Consider the following 23,934-nt stretch of genomic DNA (forward strand, 5'->3'; position numbering starts at 1 on the left):
TTTCATTTTTAGCTTTAATCCTTTCCCAGTGGATCTTTTTTGTATTTTTACTATTTTTAATTTAAATTTGTTTATTTTTAATTGGAGGATAATTGCTTTACAATGTTGCACTGGTTTATGCAACATATCAATATGAATCAGCCATAGGTATGTGTGCGGCCCCTCCCTCTTGCGCTTCCCTCCCACCTCCTGCCCCATCCTACCTCTCCAGGTAGATTCACCAGATTTGAGCACAGGATGCACAGAGCACCAGATTTGAGCTTTCTGCATCATATAGCAAATTCCCACTGCCTATCTGATTTTACGTATGGTAGCAGATATGTTTCAACATTACTCTCTGTTTGTCCCACCCTCTCCTCTCATTGTGTCTGCAAGTCTGTTCTCTGCATCCCCTTGCTGCTCTGCAGATGGCTTCATCAGTACTATCTAATTTCACTCCACTATGGACATCACCAGATGGTCAACACCGAAATCAGATTGATTATATTCTTTGCAGCCAAAGATGGAGAAGCTCTGTACAGTCAGCAAAAACAAGACCAGGAGCTGACTGTGGCTCAGACCATGAATTCCTTATTGCAAAATTCAGACTGAAATTGAACAAAGTAGGGAAAACCACTAGACCATTCAGGTATGACCTAAATCAAATCCCTTATGATTATACAGTGGAAGTGAGAAATAGATTTAAGGGCCTAGATCTGATAGATAGAGTGCCTGATGAACTATGGAATGAGGTTCGTGACATTGTACAGGAGACAGGGATCAAGACCATTCCCATGGAAAAGAAATGCAAAAAAGCAAAATGGCTGTCTGGGGAGGCCTTACAAATAGCTGTGAAAAGAAGAGAAGCGAAAAGCAAAGGAGAAAAGGAAAGATATAAACATCTGAATGCAGAGTTCCAAAGAATAGCAAGGAGAGATAAGAAAGCCTTCTTCAGCGATCAATTCAAAGAAATAGAGGAAAACAACAGAATGGGAAAGACTAGGGATCTCTTCAAGAAAATCAGAGATACCAAAGGAACATTTCATGCAAAGATGGGCTCGATAAAGGACAGAAATGGTATGGACCTAACAGAAGTAGAAGATATTAAGAAGTGATGGCAAGAATACACAGAAGAACTGTACAAAAAAGATCTTCACGACCCAGATAATCACAATGGTGTGATCACTGACCTAGAGCCAGACATCCTGGAATGTGAAGTCAAGTGGGCCTTAGAAAGCATCTCTACGAACAAAGCTAGTGGAGGTGATGGAATTCCAGTTGAGCTATTCCAAATCCTGAAAGATGATGCCGTGAAAGTGCTGCACTCCATGTGCCAGCACATTTGGAAAACTCAGCAGTGGCCACAGGACTGGAAAAGGTCAGTTTTCATTCCCATACCAAAGAAAGGCAATGCCAAAGAATGCTCAAACTACCGCACAATCGCACTCATCTCACACACTAGTAAAGTAATGCTCAAAATTCTCCAAGCCAGGCTTCAGCAATATGTGAACCATGAACTTCCTGATGTTCAAGCTGGTTTTAGAAAAGGCAGAGGAACCAGAGATCAAATTGCCAACATCTGCTGGATCATGGAAAAAGCAAGAGAGTTCCAGAAAAACATCTATTTCTGCTTTCTTGACTATGGCAAAGCCTTTGACTGTGTGGATCACAATAAACTGTGGAAAATTCTGAAAGAGATGGGAATACCAGACCACCTAATCTGCCTCTTGAGAAATCTGTATGCAAGTCAGGAAGCAACAGTTAGAACTGGACATGGAACAACAGACTGGTTCCAAATAGGAAAAGGAGTTCGTCAAGGCTGTATATTGTCACCCTGTTTATTTAACTTCTATGCAGAGTACATCATGAGAAATGCTGGACTGGAGGAAACACAAGCTGGAATCAAGATTGCCGGGAGAAATATCAATAACCTCAGGTACGCAGATGACACCACCCTTATGGCTGAAAGTGAAGAGGAACTCAAAAGCCTCTTGATGAAAGTGAAAGTGGAGAGTGAAAAAGTTGGCTTAAAGCTCAACATTCAGAAAACGAAGATCATGGCATCCGGTCCCACAACTTCATGGGAAATAGATGGGGAAACAGGGGAAACAGTGTCAGACTTTATTTTTCTGGGCTCCAAAATCACTGCAGATGGTGAGTGCAGCCATGAAATTAAAAGACGCTTACTCCTTGGAAGGAAAGTTATGACCAACCTAGATAGTATATTCAAAAGCAGAGACATTACTTTGCCAACAAAGGTTCGTCTAGTCAAGGCTATGGTTTTTCCTGTGGTCATGTATGGATGTGAGAGTTGACTGTGAAGAAGGCTGAGCGCCAAAGAATTGATGCTTTTGAACTGTGGTGTTGGAGAAGACTCTTGAGAATCCCTTGGACTGCAAGGAGATCCAACCAGTCCATTCTGAAGGAGATCAGCCCTGGGATTTCTTTGGAAGGAATGATGCTAAAGCTGAAACTCCAGTACTTTGGCCACCTCATGGGAAGAGTTGACTCATTGGAAAAAACTCTGATGCTTGGAGGGATTGGGGGCAGGAGGAGAAGGGGATGACAGAGGATGAGATGGCTGGATGGCATCACCGACTCAATGGACGTGAGTCTGAGTGAACTCCGGGAGTTGGTGATGGACAGGGAGGCCTGGTGTGCTGCGATTCATGGGGTCACAAAGAGTCGGACACGACTGAGCAACTGATCTGATCTGATCTGTGGCCAGAAAACATATTGTGTATGATTTCAATCCCTTTACTAATGTTTTTAACCATAAAAATGTTTTACTTATTTGATGGCCCAGCATGGTCTATGGGCTTCCCAAGTGTTGTTGTTCAGTCGCTCAGTCATGTCCGACTCTTTGTGAACCAATGGACTACAGCACACCAGGCTTCCCTGTCCTTCACCAATACCTGGAGCTTGCTCAAACTCATGTCCATTGAGTCAGTGATGCCATCTAACCATCTCATCCTCTGTCATCCCCTTCTCCTCCTGCCTTTAATCTTTCCCAGCATCAGTGTCTTTTTCAGTAAGTCAGCTCTTCTCATCAGGTGGCCAAAGTATTGGAGCTTCAGCATCAGACCCTCCTAGTGGCACTGTGGTAAAGAACCCGCCTGCCAATGCAAGGGATGCGGGTTCGATCCCTGCATTCCCTGGAGAACGAAATGGCAACCATTCTTGCCTGGGAAATCCCATGAACCGAGGAGCCTGGTGGGCTACAGTCTCTGGGGTCGCAAAGAGTCAGTCACAACCAACCACACATGCACACAGCATCATCTATGTTGGAGAAGGTTCCATGTGCACTAGAAATGGTATATTCTGCTGCTGTTGGGTGAAGTGTTCTACCGATGTCTATTTGGTCTAGTTTATTAGAGTTGTTCAAGTCTTCTATTTCCTTGATCTTCTATCTAGATAGTCTATCATTTTTTTCAAATGCAGTATGGAAGGCTTCAATTATTATTATTGAATCAATTTTTCCTCACGTCAGTTCTAAAAACTACTGCTTCATAAATTTGGGGGCTTTGTTGTTAAGCATGTAGTGTTTATAATTATTATATTTTCTTGGTAGATTGATCATTTTATTATTAAATTTTTCTTTCTTACTCTCTAGTAACAATTTTTGTCTTAGCAAAAGGTCTATTTTGCTGATGTTAGTATAGTCACTCCAGCTTTTGTTTTGTTTTGGTTTTTTTAGTAACTGTTTACACAATATGTCTTTTTCCATCCTTACAATCAATTTATATTTTTGAATATAAAGTATGTTTATTTTAGAGAAGATATAGTTGTGTAACTTTTTAAATTTTGTTCTGCAAATTTCTGTCTTTGAAGTGTGTAATCCATTTACATTTAATGTAGTTACTGGTAAGTTAGGATTTATGCCTGCCATTTTGCTATTTACTTTCTATATATGATATACCTTTTCTGTTTATGTATTATTTCACTACCGCCATCTTTTATCTTAAACAGGTATTTTCTAGTGTATCCTTTTAATTCTTCTGTCCTTGTTATGTATATGTTTTAGTTTTTTCTCTGAGCAGTTGTCGTGGATATTACAATTAAATGTCTTAATATATAAAAATATAGTTTGGATTAAATTCAACTTAATTACAATATTATACAAAGCTATGTTACTATGTAACTTTATCCCTACCACCTTTGTGCTGTTATTGTCATACAAATGACATCTTTATATATTGTATGCCCATCAACAATGGAGCTGACTGTAGCTCAGAACATGAGCTTTTGTTGAAAAAGTCAGACATATTGAAGAAAGTAGGAAAAACCACTAGGCCATTCAGATATGACTTAAATCAGTGGAGGTGACAAATAGATTAGAGGAATTAGATTTGGTAGACAGAGTGCCTGAAGAACTATGGACAGAGGTTCGTAACATTGTACAGGAAGCAATGACCAAAACCATCCAAAGAAAAAGGAATGCAGGAAGGCAAAGTGGTTAACCAAGGAGGCTTTACAAATAGGAAAGAAGAGAAGTGCTGCTGCTGCTAAGTCGCTTCAGTCGTGTCCGACTCTGTGCGACCCCAGAGACGGCAGCCCACCAGGCTCCCCTGCCCCTGGGATTCTCCAGGCAAGAACACTGGAGTGGGTTGCCATTTCCTTCTCCAATGAAGAGAAGTGCAAGGCAAGGGAGATAGGGAAAGATAGACCCAACTGAATGCAGAATTCCAGAGTATAGCAAGGCATATGCCCAAGCCTTTTAAAGCCCCCTTTGGACATCCTAGTTTTCCTTTTAAGTTTTTGATTAGCTTCTTGTTTTCCTCAATTGTTATCCACCACCTCAGGCACATTTTTTCCCAGTGTTCTCATTGCCTTAATGGAGGAGAGAATTTGAGGGGGCCTCAGTTCACCATTTCTACTGGCATCCTCAAGATATTTAAGTTTTGATGCAGGGACGAGGTTAGAGAAATCTGCAGAACATTAAAGTACAATAGAAACATAATGTGAGCCACACATATAAGTTTAAATTTGTATTACTATGTTTTAAAAGTAAAAAGAAAAGAAATAGATAAAATTATTTTATTTTTTATAGACGTATAGCTGATTTACAATGTGTTAGTTTCAGGTGTGCAGCAAAGTGATTCAGTTACGTGTGTGTGTGTGTGTGTGTGTGTGTGTTCTTTTTCCAATTCTTTTCCCTGATAAGTTATTGCAATATTTTGTAAAATATTGACTATGGTTCCCTGTGCTACATAATGGGTCCTTGTTGTTTATCTGTTTTATATATGGTAGTGTGTATATACGGAGAAGGCAATGGCACCCCACTCCAGTACTCTTGCCTGGAAAATCCCATGGACAGAGGAGCCTAGTGGGCTGCAGTCCATAGGGTCTCGACTGAGCGACTTCACTTTCACTTTTCACTGTCATGCATTGGAAAAGGAAATGGCAACCCACTCCAGCGTTCTTGCCTAGGGAATCCCAGGGACGGGGGAGCCTGGTGGGCTGCCGTCTATGGGGTCGCACAGAGTCGGACACGACTGAAGTGACTTAGCAGTGTGTATATGTTAATCCCAAACTGATAATCCCTCCTCCTGTTTCCCCTTGGTAACCATGCTTGTTTTCTAGGTCTGTGTGCCTGTTTCTATTTTGCATGTAAGTTTCTTTGTACCGTTTTCTTAGATTCCACATATAAGGGATATCATATGATATTTGTCTTTCTCTGACTGGCTTACTTCATTTAGGATGATAATCTCTGGGTCCAGATGTTGCTGAAAATGGCATGATTTCATTCTTTTTATGGCTGAGGAAGAGTCCATTGTATAAATATACCACATTTTCTTTATCAATCCATTTGTGCAACTGATGGGCTCTTACATCATTCCCATAGTCTGGCTATTGCAAATAGTGCTGCAGTGAACACTGGGAGGCGTGTATCTTTTCAAACTGTGTTTTCCCCTGTGCATGCCTAGGAGTCGGAATGCTGGGTCATATGGTAGCCCTGTCTTTAGTTTTTCTACGTCGTGACTGTACCAATTTACATGCCCACCAAGAGTGTGGGAGGGTTCCTTTTTCTTTGCACCTTCTCCAGCATTTATTGTTCATAGACTTTCTGATGATGGACATTCTGACTGGTGTGAGGTGATACCTCACTGTGGTCTTGATTTGCATTTCTCTGATAATTAGTGATGCTAAGCATCTTGTATGTGCCTTTTAGCCATCTGAATGCCTTCTGCTGAAAAATGTCTGTTTAGATCTTCTGCCCATTTTTTCATTGGATTGTTTGTTTTTGTGATGTTGAACTGTGGCTAATCTAAATTGAGATGTGCTCTAGAATATATTAGTCTCTAAAATATGCAAACAGCTCATACAGGTGAAATTATTTGAGTAATATGTTTTATTTAACTTAATATGTATGAATACATTATTATTTTAATATATAATCAATAGAAGGCATCACTGAGGTCTTTCATACATTCTTTTTCCATACTAAGGCTTCAAAACCTACTTAAGCACATCTCAGTTCAGATTAGCCACATTTTAAGTGCCAAGAGCCACATGTTCTACTGGCTACTGTATTGGAAGACATAGTTTTAGAGCAAGGAGTCCTGACCCAAGGGTTCATAAATGGATGGAACTTAGATGGAGAAAAGAATTTATGTTCACTAACCTCCTATGAACTTTAGCATTTACTTCAATGATAAATATAAGCAATAAACAACAGCCACTTTAGTAGTACCTGGGATTTTTGTCATTGCCACAGACTGGGTTCTCCCAGGAAGCTGACCCCGAGATGGAGATGTGGATCTAAGACATTTACTGGGGTCTGTCCCTGGGTCAGTACCTGTAGAGAAGTGAGAGCAGCAGGACTGGGCGGAAGTTGGGCTGTGATGTAGTCACAGTAAAGGTCGCAGGTGAGCCTACGTGAGCTCTGGAGCTAGAATGGCCCTATACAGTTGTCCCGAGTTGACATCCCACATGGTCACTCATCTCTACCTTGGAATTATAATCAGTATTGGTATTGGATCTACTGCCCCATATGCACATCGGGTTTTTAAAATATTGTGATAACTGCCTTTCAATATAATTGGTTTTCATTGCAATCTCATTTTATGCATTTACAAACATTCTAGAAAGAAGTTCACAGGCTTGCCAAACTACCAAAAGGGATCCTTGGACACACAAGGTTAAGAACCCTGCTATGAGGAATGTGTAGTGGTCCTGGGAGGAGCAGGCCTGCATGAAGCACTCTAGACAACATGGCACAATGGACATTTATCTCATAATCCCCTATCTCCAACAACAACAAAAAAAATCTGACAATCTTCCCTAGCCCCAAATGCCCCTGCTCTCAAAAAGCTCTGTTATTTAATGTTTTATCATGGTTCTTCCTGAAAGGATCTCCGGTCATCCAATGAAGAAAGCCACATTGTGAAGATTGAAAAACCCAATGAAAAGGATACAAGAAGAGAAACTGGGGCAGCCCCTCAGGACTCTGCAGGCCAAGGGGGCATCGGTCTCTTCCAAGCAGTGGGCTACCTCACAGGCGAGATGAAGGAGTACAGGAGCTGGCTGAAAGGTAGGTAGATGTCCAGGGACGAAGCAGCCAGGCCAGGCCAAGGAGCCGGCGCCCCGCCTGGCTTGGCCTGGGGAAGCTGCTCCCTCACTTACCCATGGCAGGTGTTCCGGCCCCAAGCTGGCTCCGGTGAGCATAATGTATCCTCCCATCTGAATTTCCATGATTCCAGAATTCAGTGCATTTCACTGATTTTAGCTCTTTGCCAGTGCTTCACTCCTACCTGGAATAGATATAGGGCAACCATAGTAGCAACATGTAAGCCATTTTCTAACAAACTAAATGGTCATTCTTTCACTTATTCCACAGTCATTTTTTACGTGCCAAGAAAATACTGGCCTCACCCTCCCCAGTGTTCCAGGTTCTTTCCTTTCAACATCATTCATCTCCCAGTTTCCCTTAACTAATGTTGCAACAAATACCCCCCACCCCCCTCTCCCTCACCTGCCGCCCACTTGTACAGGTTGTCCTGGAAACCAAACCAGAGAATGAGACAGAACATATGTCAATCTTCAGTGTCAATGCATAACTCAATGCTAATTTCACAGCTGGGCTAGTCGTTTCTTTCCCAGCTTTTTTTCCCTCCAGACCAGTTTCTTTCCTGCTCAGATACCAGCCCTCAACTGAGCCATAGAGTTCTACACAAAAAGAGTTTCCTTCCCTCCCCACCTCTTCCTTTGGACCAATAAATCTCCCTTGGAATGTTCCTGGGGCTTCCTTGCCAACCAAGCTGATGGCTGGAACAGCATTAAATTGGTCTCAGCATGGCGCTCAGTCTGTACAACAAAACTGACACCCACTGTGGACTGACTGCCAGGCCACTCAGAGGCTCAGGCTGGGCACCGGAGGAATGAGAGGCAATGTCCCCACTAGCGCTCCCTGTCTGCTTTGGTTGCCACGCCAACCAGCGGTCCGGCAGGGAAGCACGGGCTCAACCCTGCTGATGACTCTGCCTGTCTCTTTCAGATAAACCCCTGGCCTTCCAGTTCACAGACTGGGTTCTGAGGGGGGCCGCTCAGGTGATGTTTGCCAACAACCCTCTCAGCGGGTTCATCATCTTCATAGGGCTCCTAATCCAGAACCCCTGGTGGACAATTACAGGAGGTCTGGGGACCGTGGTGTCAACTTTAACTGCCCTCATCTTGAGCCAGGACAGGTGAGTTCCTCTCTATGGGGGCCTTGGTTTCTCGGAGTAGAAAGGTGGAGAAGCAATTACTTGAGTGACCAGCCAACTGTATCCAGTACCAGCCAACCAGTTTCCTGAGAATCACCTTTGAACATGTCACTGGAGTTCTTCACACAGTGTGCTCACAGCCAGTGACAGCTCCAGGCTCCATCTGACTGTAGAGCCTTCTGGAAACATTCCCTCAAAGGCAGGCGCAGCTGTTCTTCCTTCATGGAGCCTACAATGCAGTTAGGAAGATACATCTAACAGACAAGAAATGTCTCTAAATAATACTAGGCAGTACACATACTGGAGAGTTCAGAGCAGGCAGACATCTCTACGTGTTGGGAAGGTTAGAGAGGGCAGCCTGTGGGAGAGTGGAAGGCCAGCGGGCAAGAGGGTAGTACCAGGGTGGTTTGGAGAAGGGAACCAACAGAAGCCGGGAAGCACAGTGGCAGGCCAGGGGAGCGGCCAGCTCTGTACCAGGGGCCACAAGTCCCGGTAACGATAAGTAGCATTTTACTGAACTGCCCTTTGCCATAAGTTATGGTTCCCAAACTTTCCTGATGGCCAGAATCACCTAGAGTGCTTGCTAAGAACTGTAGTTTCTCACTCCCCACCCCATTCTCCATCCTTCCCAGAGATGTTCCCTTTCAGCAGATCTGGATATGGGGGTGGTGTTTTAAATAAGATTCTTCTGGGTGCTTCTGATGACCAGAGAGGTTTAGGAATGCCCATGTCCTCAATTTTTTTTTTAATTTGGGGTCACAAATACATTCACATATCATAAATGGTCAGCAGCATTAAAAAAATTTTTTTAATTAAAATAACAGGATAAAATAAAACAGATTAGAGTGATCCGTATGTAGTAAAGGTAAAGTATTATTTTGTGAAATTTTTGTTTCAATCATGTTGTGTGTGTGTGTGTGTGTGTGAGAGAGAGAGAGAGAGAGAGAGAGAGAGAAACTGGGTCATACTATGAAATACATTCCTTCCTTACTGTGGAGTACTGTCAAAAAGATTGAAAAACACCTTCTTGCCTTGTTACCTGTGGTTCTTCCTGCCACTTCACAAAGCAAACAGTGAAGGTAAAAGCGTTCACATTTTGCAAGTGTGAGAAAGGAGGCTGGGAGTTGCTCACGGATGGTGCCATGGCGAATGAGTGGCAGGGCTCAGATTTAGACACGTGGCTGCTCCCGCTGGCACGTGGACAGAATGGACAGCAGAGCCAGAGGCCCCTGGTGACCCCAGAGCCTGGGGAATGATCCAAGCTGCTTGTGTTGTAACCAGTGCCACACTCCTCCAGCCACCCGACATTCCAGCTCCACCAAGACACACGCCAGCTCTAGCTGGGAGGCCATTCCAGGTCAGATGGATGAGAGGCTGAATTCTTTGGGGTGTAGCTCTGGCGAGTGACAGGAGAAATGCACTCCAGCCAAGATCTGTGTCTTGGCTTCTAGCACTGGGCTCCTTATTCCTTGCTGCCATTTACCTAAAGCCTCACAGCAGCTGACACATAACTGGCCTCAGACAGGATCAGCTCTTGTCCTTTCTGCTCCATCGTTGTTTGCCAAAAATCCCCTGAGGTGAATTCCATCTAGCCAATCTACAGGTCATCTTCAAGAAGCCCAGGTTCCTTCCTGATCTGACAGTTTGATTCTCCTTCTTCCCTACTGACCATAATCCACTGGAAAACTTGCCAAGTCATTCAAAGAGCAACTCTTTGAATGATTTTTTTGCTCCCAATTTTACAAGGGAAACACACACCTTGTCTGCCTAATCTTCCCAAATGTCTTGATTAAGAATCTAAGACAAGAGTGCATTAGGTAAAAACCCAATTCCTCAGCCAGATTCCAAAGCCTTCTCTGACAGGCCTCACCCAACCTACCACACAACATCACACTGTTCCCAGCTGAGAGCTTTTGCTTCTGCCTATCTAATCCTGTTGTTGTCGTTCAGTCACTAAAGTCATTTCTGACTCTCTGTGACCTCACGGACTGCAGCACACCAGGGGCCTCTGTCCTTCACTGTCTCCCAGAGTTTGCTCAAATTCATGTCCACTGAGTTGGTGATGCTGTCTAACCACATCATCCTCTGTCGCCCCCTTCTCCTTTTGCCTTCAGTCTTTCCCAGCATCAAGGTCTTTGCCAGTGAGTAAGCACTTCGAATCAGATGGCCAAAGCACTGGATCTTCAGATTCAACACCAGTCCTTCCAATGAATATTCAGGGTTGATTTCCTTTAGGGCTGAATGGTTTGATCTCTTTGCAGCCCAAGGGTCTTTGGTGCTTTGTCTTCTTTACATCTATACATGATGTACATGTACATCTAACATCTGTACATGACTACTGGAAAAACCACAGTTTTGACTGTATGGATCTTTGTTGCAAGCTGATTTCTCTGTTCTTTAATATGCTGCCTAGGTTTGTCATATCTTTCCTTGTAGCAAGCAAGCTTCTTTTCATTTCATGGCTGCAGTCATGAAAGTGATTGGAAAGGGCAGTCCACAGTGATTTTGGAGCCCAAGAAAATAAAATCTTACACTGCTTCTACTTTTTCCCCTTTTATTTGCTACAAAGTGATGGAACCAGATGCCATGATCTTAGTTTTTTGAATGCTGAATTTTAAGCCAGCCTTTTCACTCTCCTCTTTCACCCTCATCAAGAGGCTCTTTAGTTCCTGTTCACTTTCTGCCATTCGAGTGGTATCATCTGCATATCTGAGGTTGTTGATATTTCTACCAGCAATCTTAATTCCAGCTTGTGATTCATCCAGCCCAGCATTTCACATGATGTACTCTGCATATAAGTTAAATAAGCAAGGTGACAATATACATGCTTGTCATTCTCCTTTCGCAATTTTGAACCAGTCAGTTTTCCATATCCAGTTCTGTTTCTTCTTGACCCTCATACAGGTTTCTCAGGAGACAAGTAAGGTGGTCTAGTACTCCCATCTCTTTAAGAATTCTTCATATTTTGTTGTGATCCATAGTCAAAGTCTTTAGCATAATCAGTGAAGCAGAAGTAGATGTTTTCTGGCACTCCCTTGCTTTCTTCATGATCCACCGAATGTTGGCAATTTGATCCCTGATTCCTCTGCCTTTTCTAAATCCAACTTGTACATCTGGAAGTTCTCAGTCAACATACTGCTGGAGCCTAGCTTAGAGGATTTTGAGCATAACCACATAGCATGTGAAGTGAGCACAACAACACAGCAGTGTGAACATTCTTTGGTGTTGCCCTTTGGGTTTGGAATGAAAACTGACCTCTTCCAGTCCCGTGGCCTCAGCTGAGTTTTCCAAATTTGCTGGCATATTTAGTGCAGCACTTTAATAGCATCGTCTTTTAGTATTTCAAACAGCTCAGCTAGAATTCCATCACTTCCAGTAGCTTTGTTCTTAGTTCTTCCTAAGGCCCACTTGACTTCACACTCCAGAATGTTTGGCTCTAGGTGAGTGACCACACCGTCATGGTTATCCAGATCATTAAGACCTTCCTTCTGTAGTTCTGCTGCGTATTCTTGCCACCTGTTGTCAATCTCTTCTACTTCTGTTAGGTCCTCCTTTGTGGTGCCCTTCCTTATACGAAATATTTCCCTGATATCTCCGGTTCTCTTGAAGAAACCTCCAGTCTTTCCCATTCTGTTGTTTTCCTCTATTTCTTTGCATTGTTCATTTAAGAAGCCCTTCTTATCTCTCCTTGCTGTTCTCTGGAACTCTGCATTCAGTTTGGTATATCTTTCCCTATCTCCCTTGTCTTTTGCTTCTCTTCTTTTTTCAGCTATTTGCAAAGCCTCCTCAGACAACCACTTTGCCTTCTTGCATTTCTTTTTCTTTAGGAATGTTTTGGTCACTGCTCCCTGAATGATGTTACAAACCTCTGTTCATAGTTCTTCAGGCACTCCGTCTACCAAATCTAATCCCTAAAATCTATTTCATCACCTCCACTGTAAAATCTAATTCTACCTCCTGCAAATCCCTTCTCCTCCAGGGAGCCACTCCTGACTCTCCCAGTGCTCTCTGAACCCTCCTTTCTCTTTGAACAATCACAGAATATACCCCCATACCATATGGGATGGTACTCTGCTTTCTGAGTCTGCTCTCACTGGCTCTGTTGAGAACAAGAATTCCATCTCCGATGTTCCATATTCTACCACAGTGTCTAGCAAAGACTCCCCCTTCATTGATGGAAGGTCAGTGACATGTTCTACATCATAGGCTCAAAGCTCTAAGCACCCTCCATACACACATCATTCCGAGAAGCCCCAGCTTCACCACGGTCCCCACTGATGTAGCTGCATACCCTAGTCATGACCGCCACCACTCCCCTCCACAATGCCTACCACCCTATCCCCACTCCCCGCTACACCCCTTCTCCCTGTCCACCCCTCTTCCCCCTACGCTGACTCCCCGATCCTTACTTCTCCTATCCCACCCCCACTAGTCCAAGAAGGCACTTTACCACTGCAGCCTCAAGTTCAGCAACAATGATGCCGCAGTGTCCTGGAGGAACGTGGTTCTAATGAAGGTCTTTGGGGGCATTGAGATTGAACCTCATTTTATATTGTTGATGGTCAGGGTAGGGATGTAAGCTGATGGGTTTCCTTTTGACGATCAAACCAGAAGCCACCAAAGTTTTGGTACAGAAGGGTCCAGGGAGAGGACTTGCCATGGGGAAGGGCAACTGTGGAGGCAGCCCTTAGATGCCCCCCTAATTTTATCTCCCCTGAGCTCCTTTATTTGATTCCTGCTCACCCTATACACCCTCCTGCCAATATGGGTCAATGGTCTCTGCTCAGTTTTCCCAAATCAGCTGTTATTAAAACTAAAAGAGGACTAAATTCTAACATGGAACAGAAATGAGAAAATATGGAGAAAATGCAAACACCCTTAAAGATAATGATTTTTTTTCCCCAAAAAACATAGGTTTCTCAGGTAGTTATTCTAGTCCTGAGGAGATTCTGAACTCCAGTGGTCTTTCCTCTTGCCCTGTTATTTCTCAGCCCCCCACCTGCTCCCGGGAGCAGCTAAAGACCCAGCTGCCCGAATCCCATACAGTGTCCCCACACAAGTCCCCCATGTTCAGCTTCTCTTGTTGGAAACTAGATACGCTTGCGCACCCTCTCCCCTGCCTCCCACTCCCCTAATCTAGCTGAGCTGATCTGCTCACTCCACAACTGGAGGCTCCCCTGTTCTAGACCTAAGCCGTGGCCTCCGCCAGGCAGGAGCCTCCTCTGGTCAGAGCACCCTTCCTCCACTACAGGACATGATGCTTCCAGATGCCTCTGCCTGTGAAACAGTCAGTACCTGGTAGGATTTAACATGCACTCACAGCCATTCAGCAGCTCCTTGTACAGACACTGTTGACACTCACATCAGATGAGCATTGGCCCCATGAAGCTTTCAGTGGAGGGCAGCGGAGACCACAGCACACAACTCTCATTCTCTGTGGGGGCTTTGCAATGCTATTTGCCCAGTCTCATCCCTTGCCCAGCAGAGCAATGGGAAGGGTCAAGGGCAGAGTTCACTCAGATCAGGGAGAGTTTGGGTGCACACGGACATCTCTGATGAAGCAGAAGGAGGCAAAGCTTGGATTCTACGGCACCTCTGGTCTTCCTGCCATGCCGGGCGTGGGGAGGAGCATGGGCCTCACAGCGAACACCCCTCGTCAACTCTGGGGACAACCTCAGACAGGAGAAAGCACTCAACGTCAGAAAGTCACAGTGTCACACAGCACAGTCAGAATACACGCTCTCCTCCCTGCCTCCCTTCTTCTTCCTGCCCTGTCTCTTTCACACACACGTGTGCATGCACACACACATACACCTTCCTGGTGTCAGGTTTCTATTAGATTTCCCTCTATGTCAAGGAGCCTAGCTTGCCCTGACTTGCAAAGGAGATCTTATACACAAAGTGCATCATTTAATTCCAGATCAATGAGAGTAATCATGGTGTGTGTGTGTGTGTGTGTGATCTAGAAAGATACCGGCAGCAGGGTGACTACCCAATATTCATCAAATGAGCTGATTTTTTTTCTGTGAGCACCAGGAATGGGCCCGGTGAGTGCCCCCAAATTTACACGGTAACTGTGTTTTCACCCCCAGGGCCGCCATCGCCTCGGGTCTGCACGGGTACAACGGGATGCTGGTGGGAATGCTGATAGCCGTGTTCTCTGAGAAGTTAGACTATTACTGGTGGCTTCTGCTTCCTGTGACCCTCACAGCCATGTCCTGGTGAGGCACCTCCTTCCTTCTGCTTAAACACCTACAGGGACCCAAGGCGTTGTGTCTGACACTGGCAGGGGGCCCAGTGTCTTCAAAGGCTGGCTTGTCTCCCAGGAGTCCATGAGTTCAGTTGTAACACGAGGGGGTCATTTTGAGTTGGGAATAATAGGGACCTTTCAAAGGCCAAATGCCACTTTTTTTAATATTGGCTATTTCTTTATTATTTACGGCCGTGCTGGATCTTTGTTGCACATGGGTTCTACAGGGATGGTGAGTGGGGGTCACTCTGCCTATTGCCATATGTGGGCTTCCATTGTGGTGGCTTTTCCTGTCGTAAAGTAGGCTCCAGAGTGTGTGGGCCTCAGCAGCTGTAGCACAGGCTCAGTTGTCCCACAGCACGTGGAATCTTCCCAGACCCGGGATTGAACCCGTGTCCCCCGCCTTGGCAGGTGAATTCTTAACCACTGGACCACCAGGGAGGTCCACCACATAGGTTTTACTGTCCTGATTAACTCCTCTTTATGATAGGCTTACTAACGAGGGCTAACACTTACCAAGTATTTTCTAAGTGCTACGCAAGGGAGGGCTATTACTGTCCCCAGTTTACAGAAGAGAAGGGGAGGCATGCAGAGGCTGCGTAACCTACCCCAGGTGATAAACCCAGAGTCCGCACTATTCAACTCCAGGCTACACGGGAATCATCTATCCAGCGGCCTAACCGAGACCCAAAAGCTGAAATTTCACTTCTAACAGAATCAGAGAGCTTGCTTGGGACAAAATGTCTCTGTTTAAAGCATAGAATCTTTGAACAAGAAGCATCAGTTGAGGTCTTGCTATGCGATCGCCTCATTTTTCAAAATAAAAAAGTCAAGATGAAGGGTGTTGGGAACAAATAGGCCTTTTACACACATGATACCCAGTTCACTTGAACCTGCGGTGTCTGTAGCATCACACCCACTGCCGCGGGTCACACCCACTGCCGGGGGTCACGCCCACTGCCGCTGGTCACACCCACTGCTACGCAGTGACTAAGAGCCTCAGGGGAGCCTGTGTCCCCTAGTCCCTGAGCTCTACAACTCTCCGACATGCCATCTGATTTTTAACATCTTTCTCTGGTTTCAAAGTCAGGAGTTACTAAAACCCGTTAGTTTAATTTAGTTTAAGTGCTGTTCCAGCGCTTTTTAGTAGTGTTTGCAAATAAATTAAGACATTAAGCATTCTGGGCAATTTACATTTCTTCTTAGGATTTCCTCTTTAATGTATCAAGACAAAATGTTAAGACAGTCATTTCTGTGGTGATTTCCTTAATGCCCCCCACACGCCACGCCGCAGAAGGAGGAGGGCCTGTCTTCATTTGCACCCATTTGGTTTATAGCTGCAGAGATTAAGCCCCTAAGCCACGGTGCACTGGGTGCCAGTGTGTCTACAATGCACTCGCCCTACCCTCACTTCCCAATTTAAAATGAAAAAAAAAAAAAAAAAAAGAGCACCTCTACCCTGGCACTTCACTAATCCATTCATTCACTCCTAGAAGCCAGTCGACAGGGCAGAGACTAGCAGTGCCAGAGTTCCCCAGCAAACTACAATTTGCTGAGGGCCTTCATTGTCCGGGGACTGTTCTAGATGGTGGGGACAGCTGTGAGCAAGAGAAGGTCTCCATCCTCTGGGAGCTTACATTCTTCTTGGCAAAGAAAGAAATAAATTCATAAATTGTTCATTAAAAAGATCCTTTCAAGATGTGGTAAGTGCTTTAAGGAAAGCAAAACAGGGCAAATGGGAAGGAGTGGTCCAGACTTGCATGGTCAGGGAAGGCCACTTTGCAGAGGGGATATTTAAACAGTCACCTAAACAAGAGTGTACCTGCCATTTGAAGTCGCAGGCAGAACCAGCAGCATGTGAAAAAATTCCAACTAAAAAAGCATGATGTGTTCAAGAAACAAGACCAGTGGGGCTGAAGCCCAGTGAATGAGGCAGGGGTGGCAGGAGGCGAGGGCAGAAGTAATGAGGGCCATGTCCCAGGCACCATGTGACTCCAGGGAGCCTTTTTATTAATTGAAATATTGTTGCTGTACAATGTTATATAAGTTACAGGTGTGCAATATAGTGATTCACAATTTTTAAAGATTATATTCCATTTATAAATATTATAAGATATTGGTTATATTCCCTGTGTTGCAAATATATCCTTGTAGCTTACTTTGTACCTAATAGTTTCTACCTCTCCAGTAAGCCTTTCGATTTTTACTACAGCTGTGGTGAGAAGCAGTTAAAGGGCTTTAAGCAGACGAGTGAAAGGATGTGGATAAATTTAAACAAATCTCTCTCCTTGCAGTGTAGAGTGGATTTTAGCTGGAACAGGCATGGATGCTGGAAGCGTAGTTAGGAGTCTGCTGCAATAACCCACAGAGGACAGAAATGTTTTGACTAGAGCCATGTCCATGAAGGCGATGAGAAGTGGCTAGGCTTAGGGTATATTTTAAGGACAGTGAAGGCAACAGGATATTCTGGGAGGCTGTGGAGTGTGATGAGGCAGGGAGGAAAGAAGACTCAGTGTGCTCCTATAATCTGCCTGAGAACTTGGGCTGATGGAAAACGCAGTGGAAAAAAAGCAAGTTGGTGGTGGGAGACAGGACACAAATCAAAAGTTCTGTTTGGACACATTAAACTTCAGTCTTCTGAGTAGAGATGCTGAGAAAGACATTGGATGTGCAAATCTGGAACTTAGTGATCTGGTCAAGATTAGAAAATAGTAGCATATAGAAGATACTTCATCCTGGAGACTAAAGACAGTCACGCAGAAAGAGAGGGTTCAAACAGAGAAGACCCAAGACAGAGCTGTAGGATCCTCCAACATTTAGATGTCTGGCAGAAGAGGGGAAGAACCGCCAAAGGGGACTTGAGGAGCGCCTGCAGAAGCAACTGAGTGCAGTGTCGTGGTCGCCGTGACAGAAGGCTCTCAATCCCTGATGGAAGGGTTCAGGATCCAACTGTCAAATGAAAGGGGCAGAGATTGACCATGGATTCAGCAAGAGAGATGGCATCTGTGAGCTGGACAAGAGCCATTTCCATGGTGTGGGTAGAACATATACCTGATAGGAGTGGGTTCAGTAAAGAAGGGAAAGAGAAAGATTGGGGACAGTAAAGACAGACTAGTCTTGAGTATTGCTGTGCAGGAGGCAGAGAAATGGGGCAATAGCTGCAGTAGAAATCAGGTTAAAGGGGGAAGGTCTATATGTTAGGAGGTGCTAGAGCACTTTGGCCTTCCCAGGTGGCTCAGTGGTAAAAAAAATTCAGCTGCAATGCAGGAGCACAGGAAACCTGGGTTGGATCCCTGGGGAAGGAAGATCCCCTGGAGTAGGAAGTGGCAACCCACGCCAGTATTCTTGCCTGGAAAATCCCATGGACAGAGGACCCTGGGGCGGGCTACAGTCCATGGGGTCGCAAAGAGTTGGACACGACTGAGCGACTGAGCACACACGCACTAGAGCACGTTATGTATTTATGAGAGTGACCTGGAGAAAAAGGAGAGGTTGAAGCTGCAAAAAAGAAAGGACAGAATTGCAGGAACCAAGACTTTGAGACAGGCTGGATCCCAAGTACAAGAAAAAGAATTAGCCTGATAAGACAGCAGGAACAATCCATTGTATGAAAAGGCAGAGAGGCAGTTAGAATATGAATCTTATGGTCAGGAAGATGAGGCATTTCTCATCATGTCATTTCTGTTTTTCTTAATGAAGTAAAGCAAGGTGGTTAGTGAAACTAAAGGGAGACAGAAAGCAAAGATTTGAGGAGAAAGGAGAAAATGTGAAATAGTTGTCTCAGAAAATTGGAAAGTTAATTTGCTAGGGATCTATAGTAGGGATTAGGGCAGGCTTAAATGCCTGTTTGAGACTGAGCATCCTTAATTAAAAGTTAACCAATCAACCGTATCACATGAGTTCAAGTTTGGCCTGCAGCTGTGCACCTGTGCAGCTGTGGGAGGCATAGGGCATTGGATGCCAGGTGATGGTCCTTTCAGAAGAAACTGAGATGAGGCAAGGTAAATTTCCTAGTGCTGCTCACTCAGCCTTTAAGTGTAGGAGTTCGGATTTGCACCTCACTCCCTCCTTCTCCAATATCCGTGCTCTCTACAAGGAAGATGAAAAGAAAACAGAAAACACAATCAACTGAAGGTTTCATTTTCACGTGCTGATTCCCAGAATAGTTCCAAGCACTTCAGCTGAATTCAAGCCTGCGAGTTTCCTATGTCCATAGCAGCCTCCCCCTAGAAGGTTATTTAAAGCATATATTCTAAATGTCATCACAGCCCAGGATACATCATGATGTACCTTGTAATGATCCAAAGGCAACACATGCCATTTTGTAAGGATTAGATTTTGTTTTCTTGGTTTAAGAAACAAAGAAATATGTAAATTATTTTATAAAGTTTCCTACTGAAAACAAGTTATAAGACTTTTAAATTTTGTTTCCCAAAGATGTAGACTTATATTGAACACTGGCTTATATCCAGTCCCAGGTCAGTGGACCACTAGATTCTCAAGGGAGACAGGAATGACTGTCAAGGAAAGGGAAACAGTGAGTGGCCCAGTGACCAGAGCGGACTAGACAGTGTAGACTGAAGACTGATCACAGCAATTAAATCTTTTCTCTCTTTCATCTCCAGCCCCGTCTTTTCTAGTGCTTTGAGTTCCATCTTCAGCAAGTGGGACCTCCCTGTCTTCACGTTGCCCTTCAACTTCGCTATGACCCTGTACCTGGCAGCCACCGGCCACTACAACCTCTTCTTCCCCACGACGCTGGTGGAGCCTGTGTCTTCAGTGCCCAACATCACCTGGTCGGAGATTGAGATGCCCTTGGTGAGTTGCCAACGGCAGGTGTGTGGGGGCCTGTTTCCACTGCAGCCATCTCAGTCACCACTTCGTGGATTACTCAGGCTCTCAGTTTCTCTGCACCTCCAGTGAATGATGCACCTTAGCAGAGAGGAGCACGGGAAAGGGTCACTGCCACTTCCATAGCTTCTTTCCATAACCCCCTACTGGAGACCTTACATGTGCCAGGCTTGTCATCAGGCCCTGGGCATACACAGAAAATAGGACAACATCCCTGGCTTCAGAACACCTACAATCTGCCCAGGGAAACAGATGATAAACAAGGGTACAGATAAGGGTTAGGCTGGCAATACAGAATGGTGGCTTTGAGGGGAAAATATTAAATAAGATGAATAGGTGGGTGAAGGGTCAAGGCACTGAAATAATATTTAAAATTAGGAATTTAAAGATATTAGCAATAGGAGAATTTCCTGGATGTTCCGTGATTAAGACTCCAAGCTTTCACTGCCAAGAGCCCAGGTTCGATCCCTGGTTAGGAAACTAAGATCCCACAAGCCACGAGGCATGTCCCCCGCCCCTGCCAAAAAAAAAGATATTATCAATAGAAGATGGGGGTAAATTTTTGTGTATTTTCCATATCAGTGGCTCTCAAGCAGGAGTGACTTTTTTTCCCCTCTTAGGGACGGTGAATGTCTACAGAAATGTTTTAAAAGTCAAAACTAGGCGGAATGTACCACTGGTACCGGACCTCCTACAATGCACGGCCCTCTCCCCACAGCAAAGAACTAGCCAGCCCAAAACGTCAGTAATGTCGAAGCTGAGAAACCTTGCCTTATGTCCTGATATCCACAAATAGACAAAGGCATTTATTCTACTGATCTCTAGAAATCAGAGATAAAGGGATATAATAAAAATCTCACACAAGATTAAATATATAGAACTGTAAAATTTTGACCGTGTTAATGCGTATTAATGGACAGCCCCATGGACTGTAGCCCACCAGGCTCTGCTGTACATGGGGATTCTCCAGGTAAGAATACTGGAGTGGGTTGCCATGCCCTCCTCCTGGGGGATCTTCCCAACCCAGGGATCAAACCCAGGTCTCCCACATGGCAGGCAGATTCTTTACCATCTGAGCCACCAGGGAAGCCCTGTTAATGAATATAGGCATAGCTAACAGCTTACCTTGAGCAAATTTATTATGTACCAGTCACTGTTCAAAGCCCTTAGCTTACTAACTCATTTAAACCTCACCATAACCCAATGCTAACTACCATCATCCTCTTCTGCAGATGGGAAAACTAAGGCACAGGGAGGGTTAGTTGCCCAAGATCAAGCTGTAGCTGGTGCTTCAAATATTGTTCACAAAATCTGATTTCTGAGCCCTCCCCACCCAGCCTGGCCCTGCGTCTCGATGTGCTTAGTGTGGGGCTCGGTGTGGCCCTGGTGCCAGGCGGACACCAGGTGGCATGCACAACGCAGGCCCTGCAGGCTCGGCCACACCCTGAGCCTGAAACTGTCGGGAAAGGAAGGCCTCCCCCGACCCTCATGGCAGACACTGCTGCCAACAATGCCAAACTTCTTTTTAAAGTTTTTGTCTTGTTAGAAGTTTTATCTGGGGCTGGGGCTGGGGCTGGAATGGGATCAGAGGCAGGGTTAGGGCCTAAATCCAAGGCAATGGAAAAGACAGAGCCCTGTGTTTAAGTGAAAGCCTGCTTTCTCAAATGGAAAACTACTGGGGTCAGAGCAGGAACGAAACGAACTGAAGGATCAGCCATCTGCTGACTGGACACACTGCCTCAGGGCACAATCTGCTGTCCCTGAGCCCTGCGGGTGAAGCTGGTCTGAGTGACAGCCACAGGGTATGCGGTACTGCAGGAGAAAAAGGCCCACTGAGCCCCCGACCCGCCCTGCGTGGTGAGGCTGTACCATCCGGTGCTGAGAGACCAGAGTAGAGACAGCCACGTAGAAGAGATGCTTCTTGTTCATCTTCAAACAGTAAAAAGTACTAGGAGCCAAACCCAGGTTCCCTGAGGCCCAAGCTCACCCTCTGAGCTCCCATGCACCGCCTCTCTGACCACTGACTCCTTTCCCTCTACACCATCCAGATCTGAGTTTTGACCAATCAGTGCCATTTCTGTCTTTCTCTTTAAAACAATGAGGGGAGTGATTTCTGTTTTGTTTAGCTGGCTTGTTGTTGTTACACAAGAATTATCCAGAGTACAGAGAAGGCCGGTCCTTAGGAAATTTCCACCGCACACCTGACTGCCCTTTGCACCAGGGTGTTGGCTGTAGCTTAGAGAGCAGCATGGACGGGTCGGGGCCCCGGTTCACCAGGCTGAAGTTTGGATCCCAGCAGAGCTTCATTCTAAACTCAAACTTTACTCCAAGGCAGCTTGCCCCCTCATTTTTCTCATTCTTGCCTCCTTGGACTTTAAACCTGGCTTCCCAGATGGAGCAGAGGTCCCTGGATTGGAACAAAGGATTTTCAGGGTTCCTTTAAATAAGATAGGGCCCGCACCCTGTGATTTCTTGCACAAGTCTATAGGCTCTGGACCAAACAATGGCTGGTGTTTAAAAGGCCACACATTCAGAGGCAAGAATAGACATAGTTTAAAAACTGTCTGGGACACCTCAAATTCTCTAAAGAAATCAGACTGACTCTAGAATTAAATCAAGTTGTTAAAAAGAACAAAATTTCATCAAAGGGAGAAATGCAATGAACTCCCTACATCTACAGTAGATGATGACTAATCCGGTGGTCCCCAAATTCTGTTGTAGATTAGCAGTACCTGGTGCTCTGGCCATGCCCCCTCACACCACTTAGGATGTCTGGGGAGGTGCTAGGCATTAATATTTTTTTAAAAAGATCTTTAAGTGATTTCAATGTTCACAAAATTTGGAAACCACTGAACTAATCCACACTATTTATTAAGCACCTTTTATGGCCTCAGCTAAAGGAGTCCTGTCCTCAAAGAGGTCACATGAGCTGGTAATGGAGGAAGGAGTTGGCAGAATTTTGAAGCTGGAAGATCGTTAGGCAGCCTCCTCGTGTTACAGAGATGGTCACACACAAATTTCTGCAGAAACCCCTAAAAGCTGGGGCTCATGACTCTGGGCCAGTGTTCTCCCTGCCCTGTCAATCTCCCTCTTTTCCTTTGTCCCCTCAAAGAACTTTTTGCCAAAATGTGGATGATTTGGATATTTTTTTAAAAAGCTATCTTGATATCACTGACAAATCAATCATCTCCAGTTCCAACATCTCCCAGTGACTCTCAAGCCCAGGGATCCGGTGCTTCGTGATGTTCTCCAGATATTTCTCATGCTACCTGTCTGCTGAGTGCTCCTGGAGAGCAGGGGAAGTGCTCCTCTTCCTTCCCGGGCTCCCCCATCCCCGGGGTAGCACCGAATGTGAGCAACAAAGAGACTACGGGTCAGGCTCAGAGGCTATAGCCTGGGATCGGCCACCATGAGCTGGGTGATCTTTGGTCAAATCATTCATCAAAATGGCCTAAACAGAAACCAACACAATTTTCTGTAAAGCCATTACCCTTCCATTAAAAAAATGTATAAAATTTTTTTAATGGCCTAGAATATTTCCAGAATTCCTGGAATATTTCTAGGATTTCAGAAGGTCTAGAGGAAGCCCCCTTTTGCCCTGAAACCTCCCAGTGGCAGTCCAGGGAGGCACCCTGTAGACCCCCAAAGCAAAAGCCACATGTCCCTCAGAACCACCTGGCTCCAGCCTCTGTGCTGGGGACCTGCCCAGTTTTGCATGAGGGATGCTCAGATGCCTGCCAAGTGGTGGAGTGAAGAGCGATTTGTTCCAGCTCATGCCTTCCCTTCCACATTCTCCCACACGCTTGCGGGCACAGCAATCCTCCCATTCCACACCATGACCCCCCCCCCGGGGAAAGGCTCAGTCCTCACCCTGAGGCTTGGTCCTTGTATTATCAGCCCACACTCCACTGACGTGGATTTTGTTGACTTTGCAGCTGCTACAAGCCATCCCTGTCGGGGTCGGGCAGGTGTACGGCTGCGACAACCCCTGGACAGGTGGCGTGTTCCTGGTGGCCCTGTTCATCTGCTCACCACTCATTTGCTTGCATGCAGCCATTGGCTCAATCGTGGGGCTGCTGGCAGGTAGGCCAGGGCCCCCCCGGCTCAGCAGGGGTCATTTTCCTGAGGTCATTTCTCCCAGCACACAGT

General features: G+C 45.3%; 1 protein-coding gene across 1 annotated transcript in view; it reads left to right on the forward strand.

The window, feature by feature from the left end:
* SLC14A2 (solute carrier family 14 member 2) overlaps positions 1-23,934 on the forward strand; it is a 508,248-nt gene that overhangs the window by 445,683 nt on the left and 38,631 nt on the right. The window contains exons 5-9 of the mRNA XM_061400049.1: positions 7,333-7,513; positions 8,477-8,666; positions 14,777-14,905; positions 19,560-19,752; positions 23,721-23,868. Of these exons, the coding sequence (XP_061256033.1) occupies positions 7,333-7,513; positions 8,477-8,666; positions 14,777-14,905; positions 19,560-19,752; positions 23,721-23,868 (841 nt within the window). The remainder of the gene's footprint in view (positions 1-7,332; positions 7,514-8,476; positions 8,667-14,776; positions 14,906-19,559; positions 19,753-23,720; positions 23,869-23,934) is intronic.

Source organism: Bos javanicus, chromosome 24 (assembly GCF_032452875.1).
Source record: "Bos javanicus breed banteng chromosome 24, ARS-OSU_banteng_1.0, whole genome shotgun sequence".
Classification (NCBI taxonomy): domain Eukaryota; kingdom Metazoa; phylum Chordata; class Mammalia; order Artiodactyla; family Bovidae; genus Bos; species Bos javanicus.